The sequence below is a fragment of the Sorex fumeus genome, unplaced genomic scaffold (assembly GCF_029834395.1).
Source record: "Sorex fumeus unplaced genomic scaffold, SorFum_2.1 ptg000002l, whole genome shotgun sequence".
Taxonomy (NCBI): Eukaryota; Metazoa; Chordata; class Mammalia; order Eulipotyphla; family Soricidae; genus Sorex; species Sorex fumeus.
Window position 1 is genome coordinate 53,173,365 of NW_026606059.1, and position 17,464 is coordinate 53,190,828.

The following is a 17,464-nucleotide window of genomic DNA, read 5'->3' on the forward strand; positions in this document are numbered from 1 at the left end:
GTTTAGGAAACATCCTTCAGCCTTTTTTAGTCTGAAGGATTATGGGATGCTTTGGGAACCCTTTATTGATAAGCTAGAATGTTATTGAGTGAGTCAATCAAAGAAACCAAAAGGGGGGCAAACCTAACACCAAAACAAAAACCCTAACACAACTCTCCCAAGGTTCATGTCCGGGTTCTTCTTCTAGAATAATGGAGAGATCTTACATGTCCAAGCTAAGGGCAAAATAAGTATTAAGTATCGAATCAAGTTTATCCACTAATATATTTGGCCTGTAGAGATAGCTCAATGGATGGGAGTGCTCCCTGAGAATTAAAGCAGGAGTAACTCCCATTGGGTGTAACCTCAAAACAAAATGAAAGAAAGAAATCTGATTGATTGTAAAATATAAACTTCCACTTCTTCTTAATGGTAGCACACAATCATCAACTAGTACTTCCTTCCTTTTTATACATTCCATCTCTGAGCTAAATCACTCTAGCTATTCCCTGAGGTTGTCATTAATTCCTGGACAGTGTCCTGGTGAAAGGCATATAAATGGTAAGATTTGGCTTAACCCTTCCTGGATGTTCCTGACCCAATCGCAAGCTTCTTCTTTTTCTCTCTAGTTTTACCAGGGATTGCTCAATGACTTGCAGCCTGGGACTCTCTGGATTGGCTCTGAGGGTCTATTTGCACTGGGGTTGAAATCAGCCTGCGTTTCTGGAGAGGAGTTTGCCATCTGTTGTTTTCAAACCACATATGCCCTGGCTTCATAAACCTATGTGTAGCATTTGAATATTTCCTCTTAGCCTCAGTCAAGCACTATACCCCTAAAGTTGTTAGCTGATTATCTAGAAAGGGGGAGTTGTTTTTCTAGTGAGGAACACTCTGACTCCAAGGGCTTGCCCAGACTGAGTGATTCAATCTAACACCTTCCCGGTTCCCAAATGAGTCACTGCAGGGCTATACTCCAGTAACAAAGGGGCAGAGAGTGAATGTTTAAGATCACCCTCACTTTGAACTGCTCAACTTAATGTGGATTGTATCTTCCTTTGAATTTAGCCTCTAAGGGTGTGACAGCTTGGAACTATTAAGGTGGGACAGAGAACCCAAAATAAAGGGATCAAGAAAAGAATTAAGGGCTTGTATAAATTATTCCAGGGGTCAGAGTCAAAGACAGTAATTATTTATTGACTTATCAGTGGTGGTGGTAGATTAAAATCCCAAAGGGAGTACTGGGATCTGAAGATCTACACTGAGGCTGAGACAATGAGATAATTAGTAACCAGCAATAGTCACTTCCATTCACCCAACTCTGCAGCCCATGTACTGATTTCTCTACTGACTGTGGGTTTTTCAAAGGCTTCTAATTACTAATATCTACATTCAAAAATGACTTTTCATGTTCTAAAGATGAGCATGTGTCATGAATGTTCATGTGTGAGAAAAAAAAAAGGTTGGGAAGGGAGTTTGTAGTTTCCAAAATAATGACTCACGGGACAAAGAGCAAGCATGTTTTATTGTATAATCTGAACAGTAGCATTTGCAGCTGGCTGCATCCCAGGAGCTGCGAAAAGGCTCATTTACCAAGGGCCTAGGATAAGTGTGAATGAGATGCGGGCTCCTCGGTCTGAAAGCAACATTTAAACAAGGAACAAGTAAAAAGTAAATAAAATAAATATGAAAAAAAGGGGAAGTGATGCCTGAGCAGGCTAAAGTTGAAACTTCTATGGGTGTCTCCACCCAGGCAGCTGTCAGTTAGCTGAGTTTGATGAACTGGTCTAAGGAATATACTTGTACAGATGGAATGGATCACTGTATCACTGTCACTGTCATCCCGTTGTTCATTAACTCAAGCGGGCACCAGTAACGTCTCCATTCATTCCGACCCTGAGATTTTAGCAGCCTCTCTTTACTTGTCTTTCCCAAAAACTGTTTTTGGCTTATCAAATATGCCACGGGTAGCTTGCCAGGCTCTGCTGTACATGGAATGGATAACATGCGTTTAAATTTCCGCTCTCCTTATCTGAGGAGCTTGGGGACCTCAGTTTCCCCTCTAATACGGCACCCACTAGCATCTCCTTCACAGGGTTGCTGTTCTAGGCTCATGGTGCTCCCTCACTTTTTCAACAGGGTTCTGGATTTCAATTTTTGGTCCCCTGTATCTGGCCATAGAAAAGCTAGGGAATAGCCCGGAGATTCTAATTTGTTTCTGAAGTTGGGTTCCCTGCCTTGCAGAGCTTCACTGGGGTTTAAGAGATAAGCAAGTCAAGGGTGTTTCGAAGGAGGAAGGCTGCAACTGAAGGGTTATTCCCCAGCCCCCAACTGACTTTTAGTGAATGAATTCTGAATTGAGTAAGGGAACAGCAATGGGTTAAAAGTAAACTGAAGGGAGTTTCTTCATTTCCCTCCCAACCCCCAGTCCTTCTCCCCTTTTGTACTCTTAAGTGTTATCTTTAAGTTTCTTTCCCTACTCCCATAGCTCTCAGGAGACTAAGGGGGCCTTCTGCCCCCTTAGTCTTCCAAGTAGCAACTCTGGCCTTTATCACCAATTTCCAGGAAGCATTTTATAACCCTGAGAACCGAAGACTTTAAAGCCCTCAGACCTTAAAGCCCTCGGTCCATTTTAACAAAATGCCCTTATTTTTTTAATTCGTTTTTTTTTCTTTTGCAAAGCCCATGTTTTCCACCACCAGCTACAACCTGGGCCCTTGCCCTTCTGTAAACAACTTCTTTCCCCATCTTTGTAAGCCTATTCTGAGGACCACATTGTGTAGTAGTTGATGAAAAGAGAATGGAGGAAGGAAAAGAAAAGTAACCAAACACTCACAACTTAAGATTTGGCTCAATTGTATATTTGCCAGTTATTTTATTTTTTTCTAAAAACAATAGAAAAAAAATCAACTTTAAAAAGGAAAATGTACTTAAATAAAAAAATTATGGTTTATAATACAGGGGTTTTTGAAATCTCCAATACCTGTTATAAACGTTTTATTAAAGTTATTTACATTTAATGGTCATATTTACACAGAATTTTTTTTTAAAAACAATTCTTAAATACAAATCTGTGAAAAGAAAAAAAATGGCAAGCATAAAAAAAAGTTCTTTTATGCCCAAAGTCCCAGTTGAGGCAGTTTACATTATGGCTAAACCTTTCAGTCCTAAGACCCAGCCACGGTTGTGAGGTTGCACTTGACCATCATGCATTTTGAAAGAAAGTCAGTCCATAGTGGATCTGGCAGTTCTGTCAGAAGGAACCTTCCCCCTTACTTTCCCTTAGTAACAAGTGAGAGTTCACTGGTGGTTCCAGTTCCTCCCTCCAATAGGTCACCTCATGCACAAGAGTTCCGTAGTTGTTCAAGTTTATGTTTCAACTGTTCCCGCCGCTTCCGTAACAAGTCCTTCTCAGAAATGAGCTTCTGCTCTTCTATTTGGACCGACTGGATATAGGTGGTCGCTTTTTTGAGGATAACGACCTTAGGGGCCTTCTCATTGTTTTCCAACTCTGGGATCTGGTCGCGCAGGGCAAAAAAGCTCCTTTTCAACTCATTCCTCCTCTGGCGTTCCAAGACGTTGTGTGTCCGCCTCTTGTCATTCTCCTCTGTGTCTGAGGACCTGGGGCTGGTGCATTTGCGGTTATTGCTGATCTGTTTCAGAACTCTGCCACTGTCCAACTTAGCCCTCTTGGCGGCTGGATAGTCCTTCCTGGTCGAGGGGGGCGCTGCGTAATTGTGCTGATGGGTGGACACATGGCACCTCTTAAGGACGAGCGGGCTGTGAGGAGGTTTGCTGTGGCTGCCTGCAGATGGGGACCCCGATTCTGACCTTCGGGGGGGCTGCCTCTTTTCCACGGAAACAACATCGATTTCTTCCTCATCTTCTTGTTCTTCCTCTTTAAGGAAATAAAGATCACCAGGGTTAGCTTCCAGAGAAGATGAATGCTATCTATGCAAACATAAGCCCTTACTTGGTGCACCCCCCCACCCCCAGAAGTAGCCAGTTACCCCTGCTCTCCTCCCCATGGGAGGCTGAGTCTCAGAAAGGGAGGAGAAGGACAGCTGGATTTATGAGACAGACAAGAAAATTACATTTTACCAGGATAGAACATTGTTGCCAATTCTTACCTAAGACTTAATGAGGCTTTTGGACACACCCAAAGCACATTCCCAGCACCTCCTATTTATTTCTAAGGGACTTTACCTAGGAACCCTTCAGGTATGGCAAATGCTAGCTGCAAATTTTTGGGGTTTGAGTTTAGCAACTCCCTATTTTACTGATAGTGGAAAAAAAACAGACAACCACACAAAACTTGCAGCTTTGCCAAAAGTCCTGGGGGTGGGGTGGGGCTGAGAAGGGGAAAAAAACCCTCCTAATTTTGACAAGAATTTACTTTTAGATTTTGATGGGGCAAAGTGCTCTAAAAGCGCTCTCTTTGGACACTTTCACTAAGTCCCAGCACCCAGGCCGGAAGTGCTATGCCTCAGTCCACAGCTCCTTTTCATTTCAGTTCACAGGTTAGGTCATCAGATTCCAACTTCCCAGAAGTTAGGAGAGGGTGGGGGCAATCCATTCAACTTCAGAGGAGGTCAATCCTTATTCACACCGCCCTGCACTCTACCCCTGTCCTGGGGCAATTCAAAGGCTCAAGAAAGGAAGGGGATGGATAGAGTTGCAGGATAAGCCAAGACGATTAAAAACAAAGCAAGGGCCCCTCCTCGCCCCCAAAATACCCAAAGGAAATTCCTAAGGGGCCAGAAAGAAGGGGCTGGCTACTAGGGCGGTCTTGGCGGAGAAAGGGGCAGGGACCACTGTAAGTTTTGACTGAGGAGTGTCGAGCACCCAGATCCTGCCAGAAGCTGCCGTTTTCCCCAAAATATGTACGGGGTGAGGGGGAGAGAAGGCATTTTTGCACAGAACGGTGTCCGGCTGAACAAACCATCGGGCCCAGGAGAGACTAGGAAAGTTTCCCACCCCCGACCTGTAGGCACCCGCGGCTCACCCGAGTCGCTGCTGGTGGTGGGTGGGGTGTCCTCATGGAGCACCAGGGGCTGCGGGCTGGCCTGCGGGGACGACTCGGCAGAGGACAGCAGAGAGTCCGAGCACGGGGAGAAGGCGCTGGAGTCGGGCGAGGAGCAGGACTTGGGCGAGTTGTTGTCGTTGAGCGGGTAGGGGAAGACCACGGAGGGGTCGATGCACTCGGAGGCGGCGGCGCTCATGTCCTGCAGGTACAAGCTGGAGGTGGAGCAGCCGCCGTGGGCGCGGGCGGGGCTGGGGCTGCCGCTGTCTTTGCGCGCAGCCTGGTAGGACGCCAGCTTCTCGGAGACGAGCTTGGCGGCGGCCGAGAAGCCGCTCCACATGCAGTCCTGGATGATGATGTTCTTGATGAACGTCTCGTCGTCGGGGTCGCAGATGAAGCTCTGGTTCACCATGTCCCCCCCCAACAGCTCGGTCACCATCTCCAGCTGGTCGGCGGTGGAGAAGCTGCCGCCGCCGCCGTCATCGTCCCCCCGTGGGGAGAAGGACGCGACGGCGAAGTAGGAGGGCGAGCAGAGCCCCGAGCGGCGGCTGGGGGACAGGGGCGGGGTGGGCAGCAGCTCGAATTTCTTCCAGATATCCTCGCTGGGCGCGGGCGGCTGCAGCTCGCTCTGCTGCTGCTGCTGGTAGAAGTTCTCCTCCTCGTCGCAGTAGAAATAGGGCTGCACCGAGTCGTAGTCGAGGTCATAGTTTCTGCTAGCAAAGCTGACGTTGAGCGGCATCGCGGCAGCCTGCAGAGGGGGCGACACAAAAGCGGGGCAGCGTTGAGTGAGGGTGGGGGGTTCTCGGTGGGTGCCGGAGGCCCCAGCGGGGAAGGGGCGTGCGCGCGCGCGCGCGCACACGCACACACACACACACACACACACACACACACACTCCCACACTCCACTTTCACCCGGCTCGGGTGGATCCCCTGCCATCTGTGACACACACACTTATGAATCGGCTGGGGAAGTGTCGCTCGGGCCTCGGAGGGTCGCTCTGCTGGGCCCCGGGAGCCGGGAAGAGCGCGCGGCCCCGCCAGCGTGGAACCAAGAGTCCGCCCGCCCGCGCTGGCCTCTTGTGGACGCGGCGGCCCGGGAATAGAAAACGCCGGAGCCCAAGCGCAAAGTTTTGCGCCACCTGGAGAAGGCAAGAGGCACCGCGGCGGGAGCGGCCGCGCGAGTCCCCCTCCCGCGCGGGGGCCCCCCGGCGCCGCGCCCCTTCCCACTCGCGCCCTCGCCTGCTCAGTTCCCCGCGGGCGCCGCCGCCCCTCTCTCCACCTCCCCTTCTCCGCCTCCTCCATCTCCACCCCCAGCGCGCCCCCCTTCCTGCCTCTGCCGGCTTTTCTTTTCTCTCTGGCTCGCTGCTGTGGCCAGCCTCCGGTCTGAACACCCCCCCCCCCCCCACCTCCCAATAAATAAAAGAGGGGCGTTTAGCAAAACAGGGGCGCTTCCTTGCAAGACCCATTACGGCGCGCAACTGCACCAGGGACCCTAATGGGATTCCGCACCCTGAGCCGGGGCGTCTTTGGCTCCTCCGCCGAGGCTAGCAGCTGTTCTGAAAAGGCCCGGCTCCTCGCGGTGCCAAATCCCCCCGGGATCTCCGGGGTTCGGGGTCACCCTTGCTGGGACCCAAGAGACGGCAGGGGCGCCAAGGCGGGGTGCGGAGATGCGCTTTCGTTCCCCCTCCCGCAGCCCCCCAAGTCAGTTATTCCAGAACCGGACTCATCCCGGCTCAGGCTTTCTCCCCTTTCCGAGCCTCTCCAACACCAAGTCCTAGCATTTTTTTTTTTTTTGCAGACCCATATCTCTAATCTGATTATTCTTTCTTAAAAGTCCAAAATGCCAACTTCTAAAAAAGGAGCAGGCGGGCGAATGGCACACGCCTTGGAGATCCGCGGGCGGTACACGCGCGGCAGCGTCTGTCTGCGGCTGTCAGAAATTCTGTAAGCCGAAATTTAAATGTCCTTTCTGAGACAAGGAAAAGTCAGCGGCTCCGAGCTCTCACTCACACCCGCGGTACTACCGCTTAGAAGGCGCTCACATTAGCAATATGGAATTCTTACTCCAGCGAGCTCAGGATGCAAAGATTTCTGCCTACTCCAAAGGACAGAGCCCTTCATCCCCAACACCCCCAAGCGGGGGTGGTTGAGGGGATGAGCAATTAATCCAATAAAGCAGGAATCTTCCAACTGACCAGGATGTGTCAATATATAGACCCTCTCAAAAAACTCTAAATAGTTTCAAAAACGCTCTCCGTCTTTTTTTTTTCTTTCCCCTTCTTCTGCCACCTCCCGAATCTCATCTTGACAAGTCTACCCCGATCCAGTTCTGGTTGGTCCCCACCCTATCCCGACCCACCACAACTACTCCAAGCAAAGTGTCAATAGCAGGAATGAGAGAAAAGACATCCCGATTTGGACATTCAACTCCGCGCGGCATGAAACGGCAGAGAAAATAAATTAAAAAAAAAAAAGAAAAAGAAAGAAAGAAAGAAAATGATCTGGGTGCTTACCGGGTTTTCCACTATCCGAAGGAAATCCAACGTCTCCCCCCTCCCCCCAAAAAAGCGGAGAAGAAGCGCCTTTGAGAGGAGTGGGCAGTCGCCGGGGAAAGTGTCCTCTTAAATGGGCAGAAGAGTCTCTCCGAGTGGGAAAGGCGGCTTCGCCGCAGCCTTGTTCTCGATCGGGTTTTGTAAGTTCCAGTGCAAAAGTGCCGGTCCGCGGCAATGGGCAAAGTTTCTGGGATGCGGCGGGGGTCGCGAGGAGGGTGGGCTGGGGAGAGGCGGCGGCAGGGCCGGGGACCGAGGAGGCTCCCCTTTCGCTGCGCTCCCCCGTCTCTGCGCGCCCGCAGCGCGTCTCCGCTGGGCTCCGCAAGCTTCGCTCTTCCACCCTCGCAGGCCCGCCCCGCTCGCTCGCTCGCTCGGCCTCTCCGGCTGGAATTACTACAGCGAGTCGAAGAAAGCCCAGAAAAAATGCTCTTTTATACTGGGCTGGAGTAGACGAAGATCCCTCCCCCTTGTTTTTCCCGCCAACCTCTGAGAAGCCCAGCCCTTTCCCCCCCCCAGACTGGAGAGGAACCGAGCGGCCGCCGGGGCCGAGCGGCAGAGGAAGGAACCGCCTAGAGGTGCGCAGCTCGGGGGTCTCCGAACGAGCCGACCCTCGCCTATAAAAGGCGGGTGGGCGGGGATTTCTCCTAAGAGGATCTTTTTTCTTCTCCCCCGGAGGAGGAGGAGGGGAGGAGGTGGGAGGGGGCGCTGGTGCCGAGGGAGGGCCGCTGGGGAGGAGACTCGCAGCCTGGCATCTAGTGCGCCGAGTTGCCCGATGTAAACACTGAGCGCGCAGCTGAATTAACTGCATGCGCTCCCATTTTATGTCGCTCGCGTTCAAACCTCGCTTTCTCCCCTCCCCTCCTTTTTTTTTTTTTTGCTTTCTCCTGCTCCACTGGCGCAGTGCTCTGTTTGACAAGCCGCATACTTCTTTGCTGCCAGCTTAAATCATCGCTGGCGGAACAGCTGAACCCTCAACTCTGAGAATACACTGCGTACCCACCGCCACGCCACGCACGTCCCAGGCGGGCGGGCGCCTCCCTAAGGCTGGGGAAAGGGCAGTGTTGGAAAAATAAGTCTCGGAAGACAAGGAGCAAAGGAAGGGTATTTATGGGCGCGCGCAGAGCGTGTGTGTGTGTAGGGTCGGGGGGCGGGGAGGGAGGATGTTAGTGTAGATGGGGATAAATGATAAGCGGTCTAGGGAGGGAAATGATTCTTAGAATGATTAAAAAAAATAACTGCAACACATTGCCACGTACACTTGGAGACGCGGTATGAATAAAACACCCAGTGTATTTATTGGGGAGTGTGATGCTTTATGCATTATGTGTGTACAGCTATCTCCGCCGAGCTCCTACCGCCCAGAATGAATTCCCCCAATTTGCTGCCCAAACAGCAGAACCCTCCAGCCCCCGCCCGCTCAGATCTCCACGGAAGCTGGGTCTCCCCCTCCCCTCTGCCCCCTCCCCCTCCCCCGCCCCGACGTGCTAATCCCGCTGTGATTTTTTTTCTGCGCGTTTCCGAGCTGGATGGAGTATTGGGGAGGTCCGTGGTTGAGGATGGGTGCAGCTGGGAGGGTTGTGGGGGCGGGGGGAGCTCTCCACTCGCTCTCCACCGGCTTTCGCCCTCCTGCTGTCCTCGGCGCCCCTTCCCGAGTTTCCCAGTTCCCGGAGAAGCCGGGCTTCTGAAGAGACAAATCCCTTTTGCACCCCGTGGCTCCGATTTGCACCGCTCTGCGGACTCACAGGTTTTGGGGGAAATCAAAGGCGCTAGACGGGAGAATATTGGGGAGGGGTCGAGACCGGACTCCCAGGAAGAGGGGAAGTGGAGAGTCCGCCCGTGGTGTTGGAGGAGACACTAAGTGAAGGAAACCGTTAACTCTTTCCTCCTCGGACGGACCGGACGTGGTTACTTCCTTTCTGCTCTCCTCTTCCCTTTATTATTAGAATCTTGGTTGCGTTACAAATGGATGCGTCTGTTCAATGGCAGGGAGCCTTCTACCACTTCCTTGCCCTCCCCGCTCCCTTCGGGACCTCGAGCCAATTAAAACATTGTCCGAATTTCAGGCGTTATTACCTAGGTCACCGACTATGCCCCCCTCCCCCCACGCCGTAGTGAAAGTTCCTAATGTATAATCTGCGCACTGCTGTATGCATTTCATGAATCCGTCGACCCAGAATATCCCACGCGACACATGACTTGGTAGCCTTCTGAATGAATATATATTTAACGTGCCCCTTGGGATTAGCTCTTTTGTTATACTAGGGCATTAAGCACAAAGACAATAACCCCATCCTTGCTCCCCCGCCCAAAGATATTTAAAGCAAACTTTTTTTTTAACTGCACGCCCCGCCCCCCTCTTTCAAAAAAAAAAACAAACCGAAAAGAAAATATATTCGGGGCGAGGGGCGCGTGGAAGGAGTGCTTGTGTTTAAGATAAATTATTACCCGTGGAGTTAGGAGCTCAGCGTTCAATTGTTAAATGAGTAGTAACTTCCAAGTCCTACGCACAGCACAATTCAGCTTGAAGGACTGCAAATTACTCCAGCCCCGAGGCCTTTGCAGCAAAGAGGGGAGCGACCAATCCCTGGATTTGCAGCAAAACGTCTTACCCACCGCCCCCTCGTCGCGCGGCCCGGGAGCTCTGGCTGCGAAAGTAAAGTAAGTGCGCCCTCTACTGGCCTCGGGGACGACCGCGGAGAGCAGTGGGGGAGGGGGTGGGGGCAGGGCCGTCCGCGGCCACGGGTGTTCCTTAAAACGAGTTTCCAGCCACCTCCTCTGGATTCCTCCTGACAGGCCGCAGAAGGAGGCAAGAGAGGAATTCCTGGATGGAAAAGTGGTTCAAGAGACCGTTTCTTGAAAGCGGTGGTGAAAACGAACTGATCACTGTTTATTAACAATGACTATCTTCGGGAGAACGGATGCTTTTTCTGGGGATACGTAAAAGAACACACACACACACACACACACACACACACACACACACACACACACACACACCACACACAGAGGCATGCACATTTCTAACAAATTCCAAAGCAGCAAAGCAAACTCGGCTCCCTGTTACCATCTAACCACGAAGTTTGAAAGCAATACTGAGCAGTAGTGAGGAGTATTCGGTTTTGCTTATTATTTTGAAGGAAAAAAAATCAGAATGGTGAACAATAACTCTATGCTTTGATAGTAATGGGTGGGGGAGGGAACATCTGTGAGACCATTGAGAAAAAGTGTGAGATACCATTTTAATAAGTCGTTTTCATACCAAAAGGACGAGGCAGCAAAGGGCAGGAAATTTACACAGCATGCTTCCGGTGGATTTCAAGTAGTTTTTTTTTTTTTTTTTGAGGAGAGGTTGTTTGACCGTGTCTGATCACCTGGATGTCCCCTTAGGCAATTTGTCTAGGGGAAGCGGGAGGGGCGGGGAAGAACCTTCCCGGATGAGGTCCGGGTGTGCTGCCAGTCCCTGGAATCTTTCTCCTTGGCTGCTCAGATGCTCAAATGCTCCATGGGGGCAAAAGCCCATCACCCACTCAAAGACCAGCCTCTAAATGTCTGTCAAGTTTGACTTGCCGGTAGTAGTTTTTGAAAGTTGCTGAAGATGGGAAGGTCTGGCTTACCATGTCAGGCCGGTGGGGTGTGGGACTTGTGAACTCAGGCATCAGCCCCTCGGTGTCCCCGGGCTAGTTCTATCACTTGGGGTGTTACATTCACGTTAACACCTTAACCAGAGCTTGTTCTTCACCCCCTCCACCCCCCCACCTCCCAAGTAAGTTGGGGATCATCCCATTTTACAGCTCAGGAAACGGTTGTTCCATCTCGGTAGGGTGAAGGGACTTCACTGTTTTTCTTTCAGTCATTTAAAAGAAACATCTGACCTAAAGTAGACGGACATTTGTCAACTTGAGAAATGCTAGAGACTGAAATCAACCATCCTGTCTGAGATGACCAAAGCAATGTTAGCTCATCGCAGAAGGACAATTGTAAGCTAGGAAAAAAGGAAAATCAGGGTCTAAGGGAATTCAAAGATCCAGATCTCCCACAGATAGCTGCTGAAGGTAATCCCTGAAGGACTCTTCTAGGGTTTAGTTTTTGTTCTATTGTTTTTGGGCCAATCCAGACTCTCTGCTGGTGTAGGGAGGGAGGGTGTGCTGCTCTTGCAGGATTCAGGGGACCACACAGTGCCAGAGATTGAACCTGGAATTCCTAAGTGCAAATCTTGCACTCCAACCCTAGAGCCATCTCTCATCTCTCTGGCCCTTGCTGGGCACTTTTTGAGAGAATAACTTACTTTTGGAAGTCCAGGTAACTGTGTCTATTGAGTGAACATCTGATTTGCAGTTGAAGAGACTACAGTGCTCTGTTTTTTTTAATCCCCCTCCTCTCCTATGTTGGGGGAGGGGAGAGGTGCAGGAATTCTAAGAATAGGAGGTTCCCCCAGGACATCTTTGTTATCACCAACACCACAGGCAAACTGTCCCTTAAGATTGCCTCACCAAAGGGAACTCCAGTTCCTCTTAAAAGGTTCAAAAAAGAATCATAAAGTCTCACAACCTCATTTTCATAACAGCAGTTTTGAATTTAGGAGAAAGGATTCTACCTCTTCTTCCCTCTGTTCTCTTCTTTGAAGACATTTTTCCCTCACTCCTCAGGATGGTTTCCAACTGAGTTGATCTATCCACAGGTAAGAACAGTAGCTAATAAGGAAAGGTACTAACTACAGTACCCTGGAGATCACCACGCTAGTGGCTGCTTGTGGATCCCACAGAAACCCCCTGCTCCCAATAATGGGTCCTTAGTCCAAGCTTCCTTCACTTCCTCTGAGACCTGTTAGAGTGTCAGTCAGAGAGGGAAGAGAATAAAAATACCCGTCTCTCACAGAAAGATCATATTGAGAGGACTGGTGGATTAAAAATCAAGCCAGCAGCTCAGATAGAGAAGGGGCCACCAGGTAAAGGGTGCTTGGAGGGTCCGCTCAGGATGGGAGATGTGTGCTGAAAGTAGACTACAGACCGAATGATGGCCACTCAATACCTCTATTGCAAACCACAACACCCAAAAGGAAAGAGAGAGCAGAGGGAATGCCCTGCCACAGAGGTGGGGTGTGTGTGGGGGGATTGGGTGAGGGTGGTGGGAGGTTTACTGGGATCATTGGTGGTGGAGAATGGGCACTGGTGGAGGGATGGCTACTCACTGGATCATTGTATAACTGAAACATAAGCACAAAAGTTTGTAAGTCTGTAACTGTACCTCACGGTGATTCATTAAAAAAAAAAAAGAAAAAAAATATCAAGCCGGCAAGGTGATGGTAAAAGAAGGGAGCTTTAGAGTATTTTAAGATCAGTCTTGTGCCCCAAGGAGAGGAAGACAGCAAAGCAGCTCTTCAACACAGAAGAAATAACTTTCAGCTTCATTCACCTGAGAGATGAGAATACAAAAAGGCCAGAAAAAAAGCCTTTGTGCTTTAAAAAAAAGAAAAAAAATGCAAACTGTGTTTTTCAAATCTGGGCTCCCCACCACGACCACCCCTTGCTGCAAACATACTACATGGGTTAAAGCAGCTGAGAGTGAAAAAGAAATGTTTTTTTCATACAAAATCCAAGAGTCTGTGTTTTCCTGTGAGTCACTGAATACGTGTGTGTGTGTGTGTGTGTGTGTGTGTGTGTGTGTGTGTTTTCACCTCTGACCTCAAACCCTGGCTGAGGGTCTGACGCTGGAGCCTGTCCATCCATCTCGTCTCCAGCTTGGCTGTCTCCCTTCTCTCCAGTCCTTAGAGGATCCTGCCCTTACTTTGTAGCTGCTGGAGCAGACAAATGGTTCCATTGTTTCACTGCTTCAAAGGCTTGGTTTATTGTTTCCTAAGTGCCAAACCCAAGCAGATCTCAAGAGTTTCCACACTTTCGCTCTCTTGGCCAGTCTTGACTATGGTCCTTTTGGGCTGCATCTGTCCTCAGGATGGGCCCTAGTTTACTCAGACATACAGGGGGCTTGGCAAGAGCCTCACTTGGGGGAAATCTTTGTCCCTTGTGACCTTCCTTTGTTCCTTGCAACCTCCTATTTTTGCGACCGGGCAGCTGGTGTTATACATCCAGACCTGATCCTTCTGACTTGCAGAGATCCCAAATTCAGGCCTCTGTATTTCTGAGAGCAACTCACCTTTGAAACTTTTCACTGGAAAACTGTCTTTTCCCTTCTCTCTCCTTTGATACAGACTTCGTTCCAGAAGCCCTCAGTGCCATTCAGAATTTCAGTAGCTTCCCGTGGCTGAGAATGAGGCTCTGCCTCCTGCTCTCAGCATTTGGGTTCTTGTGTATTGCTCTTCACCTTCTCTCTTTTTCCTTTCGGGCCCACTCGAGCAAATTGAGGAACAACGGGAGGACAGTGACAGTGACCCTTCCACCGTGACAGGCAATTTTCCCCCTCATCACTGTGTTTGGATAGTTATCCAAGGCATTGAATTGGCAGTACCATCTTTCAGCTGAATTCATGGATATCTCAGGTGACATGTGCATCTGACCACCTGGAAGACCTAAGAACACCAGGAAGGCTATCCTTTTTGCTGAAACATGCAAATCTTTTTTCTTGCCCTGTAGGCTAACCCGGACACTGGAAATTTTTTTTTTCTTTTTGGGTCACACCCAGCGATGCTCAGGGGTTGTTCCTGGCCCTGCACTCAAAAATTACTCCTGGCATTGCTTGGGGGACCATATGGGATGTTGGGGATCGAACCCAGGTCAGCCGCGTGCAAGGCAAACACCCTTTCCGATGTGCCATCACTTTGGCCCTAGGACGCTGGAACATTTTTTCTTCAAAGCAGAGACTCACCCCCCAGTCTTATTAAATCCCGTTCTGACATTGAACCCTCATTTTCTCCTAGAACATCTTAGATCAAACACTGCAAATGCGGACGCTTATAAGGGACCCAAACAAGGGATGTAAATTAGGGAGGCATCAGGGAGTGGTGGGCACCTTGGCCGAGTGGAAAACATTTGTCTGTGTCAAGTACTCAGTCTTCTCATTTGTTGCCCTTTCCTGCCAGTTTATTGGGGATAGCACATTCAGTTTTTCAGGGAAGGTGGAAATCTGGATTTTTATATTGGCATCTAATTAAACAATTTTTTTTTTCATGAAGAAGAAAAGAAAATCTATCTTTGGATAGATGCAAAGAAGTTTTTGAGCTAAGATCTCTGCCTTTAGGTCTCAGGTGGGTTCCTTTAATGGAGCTTCTGACAACACTTACGTTGTCATTAGCATTTACCCATCACCTCATTCTTTTGTGACAGGAAGTCTAAATGCTTACTGCCTTTGTGGATTTACATGTCTGACTGGCTGACCATAACTTTCTGAAGTGAGAACCAATTTTATCTTAATCGCATTTGCTTCTTCTGAGCAGACCTCTATGTTCTTCAATTCTGTGGATGCCACCTCCAGGGGGCAGGGTCCCTAACCTTAAGCCCAGTTCCCTCAGTGAATGCTTACTGAATGAATGGCTTTCAGAAGAAAGGTTTGAAGTTCAATCCTAGCCCAGCCTAGCTCAGTTTTGATTAAAAGAGGGTTGCTTTGAGAATCCTTTGTTTCATTTCCACCAGTGCTTTGAGAATTCGAACACAGGCAATGAAGATGGGAATAATCCCAGATAACTAGTGAGTCAAACTCAGTGACTAATAACCAAGTGCAATCAAATGAAATTAAACTAAACTTCACAACAGTTCAAAGAAGTTCCTGGTTCAGGTCCCATTCCCCCACACGTTTATCATATCATTCATAGAAATTTTTTTTTTAAATTTTATTATATAACCGTGAGATATAGTTACAAGCTTTCATGTTTGAGTTACAACCACACAATGAACAAGCACCCATCCATCCACCAGTGCATCCATCCACCACCAATATCCCTGGTATACCCCCCTTTCCCACCCTCCCTCTTCTTCCACAGCAGATAGTATTCCCCATACTCTCTCTCTACTTCGGAGCATTATGGTTTGCAGTGCAGACACTGAGAGGTTATCATGTTTGGCCCTTTATCCACTTCCAGCACACATCTCCCATCCCCACTGACTCCTCCAACCATCATTTTTTTAGTGATTCCTTCTCTATTCCACCCCCGCACCAGGCCCCCCACATGTCCCCCCTCCCCCATGCCCGCCCTGGCTCATGAGGCAGGCTTCCAACCATGGAGCAATCTTCCTGGCCTTGCATCTACTGTCCTTGGGTGTCAGTCTCATGTGACGTTATTTTTATACTCCACAAATGAGTGCAGTCCTTCTTTGTCTGTCCCTCTCTTTCTGACTCATTTCACTTAGCATGATACTCTGCATGTCTATCCACTTACAAGCAAATTTTATGACTTCATCTCTTCATAGGAAATTCTAAAGAGAATGAAAGAAAGGGACGTGGGGGAGACGGGTATGGGATGTGGGCTGGGACAAGGGATGCCCCAGTGTTGGATATCAATTCAACAGTCTTGATCAACTCTTTCACAAAGAGGAACTAGCATCGCAAAGGTCAAAGTCATCAAGGTTTCAAATAATCATTATGATTTTATTTCACTCTCTATGTGAATTTTGTACTGGACAAAATGCATCTCTGTGAGTTAAGAATATTAGAAAGTCACTGAATTGTTTCATGACATCTCCATAGTAATCCCATGAAGTATTGATTAAAAATCCTTTTTACAGGGGCCTTGGAGATAGTACTGTGGGTAGGAATCTTGCCTTGCGTGCCTCAGACCTGGGTTCAATTCCTTACTACCTATATAGTCCCCTAAGCATGCCAGGAGAGTAATCACCGAGTACTGCTGCGGTTGTGGCCCTAAAGTAACAACAACAACAACAACAACAGAAATCATTTTTGCAGATGGGGAAAACTGAGGCATTTGTAAGGACTTGTTTGTATGAGTGGCAGCCTGGGTTGAAAAGTTTTTACCACACCTTAGTAAACCGCCATGCTTGGTGCTTGTTATTTCTTCGCTGCTGCTAATTAGGGCAAGTTTCAGATGGGAAATGTGAAGACATGTAGGAATTTACCTCTTATTGCTCCTCTTTACCTGGTGCATTATACAAGGGGTGGGAAATAGGGATAAGATGATGGATACAAGTAAATGAATGCTTTCTTGCCTTCCTAACAGCTTGGTAAAGTACATACTCTCTCTGCTAGAAGATTTTGTATGGTAGGTTAGTGATGCTTGAGATTCTAAAATCGACTTTGGTTTCTGTGAAAGGATGAAGACAGAGGGAGAGGCAGTGGGTGGGAGGAATATAGGAGAGAGAAAAAATAGTTTGGTAATCTTACAAATCTTGAGAGTTTTGTGAGTCTCTCTTAATCCTAACTTCTTAATCCTGCAGAAATGACTCCACTGAACCAAACCTAGATTTCCCCATCTATAGAAAATGACAATACCCAAAATTGCCGTTCAGAGTTTTCTTGAAGGTGAAGCAAGAATGCATACCTTCAAGAATGAGAGCTCTTTTTTCGTTCTTGGAGTTAGCAGTGTTCTTTATCTTTCAGCTCCCGGCTTTCATTTATTTATTTATTTATTTATTTACTTATTTCCAGATTGGAATGCTATTGCCACCCACGGATTTTGTTTGTACAAGGAGTCTTTGAGAGCATGCGCAGTAAATCCCAAGCTCTGAGTCTTAGCTGGCATCTTGGTGGATGTCCATATGCAGTAGGTCTTATTATGGAGGGTCACTGTTCATTGATTTCTGCCTGTCTACCCAGACTGTCATGACACCCAGCCTGCAATTTGCAAAATAAAGTGGACTCCTGTCTGTGCCCCAGTCCAAAGTATTTGGAGCATCAATGCTTTCCCTGGCCTGCTGCCTGTGGGCCAGCTTACACACCTTCGCTGCATTTCTGCAGGGAGTGGGCTGAAGGAGGGAGCAGACACTGGAAACTGGCCAGGGAACTTCACAGGCCC

At 48.8% G+C, this 17,464-nt stretch overlaps 1 protein-coding gene across 1 annotated transcript; it reads right to left on the reverse strand.

Annotated features, from left to right (window-relative positions):
• Nucleotides 1-2,956: 2,956 nt before the first annotated feature.
• On the reverse strand, nt 2,957-7,960 carry MYC (MYC proto-oncogene, bHLH transcription factor). Its single transcript, XM_056111994.1, has 3 exons — nt 7,513-7,960; nt 4,982-5,747; nt 2,957-3,874 (listed from the first exon to the last, which is right to left on the reverse strand). The coding sequence occupies exons 2-3, from the start codon at nt 5,736-5,738 to the stop codon at nt 3,315-3,317; spliced, it is 1,317 nt and encodes a 438-aa protein (XP_055967969.1). The 5' UTR covers nt 5,739-5,747; nt 7,513-7,960; the 3' UTR covers nt 2,957-3,314.
• Nucleotides 7,961-17,464: the final 9,504 nt, after the last annotated feature.

Excerpts from the sequence above, each read along its gene's own strand:
- MYC (XM_056111994.1), bottom strand. The coding sequence starts at position 5,738 with ATGCCGCTCAACGTCAGCTTTGCTAGCAGAAACTATGACCTCGACTAC. Across the intron at positions 3,875-4,981 it reads CACCACCAGCAGCGACTCGG|AGGAAGAACAAGAAGATGAG; the intron begins GTGAGCCGCGGG and ends ATTTCCTTAAAG.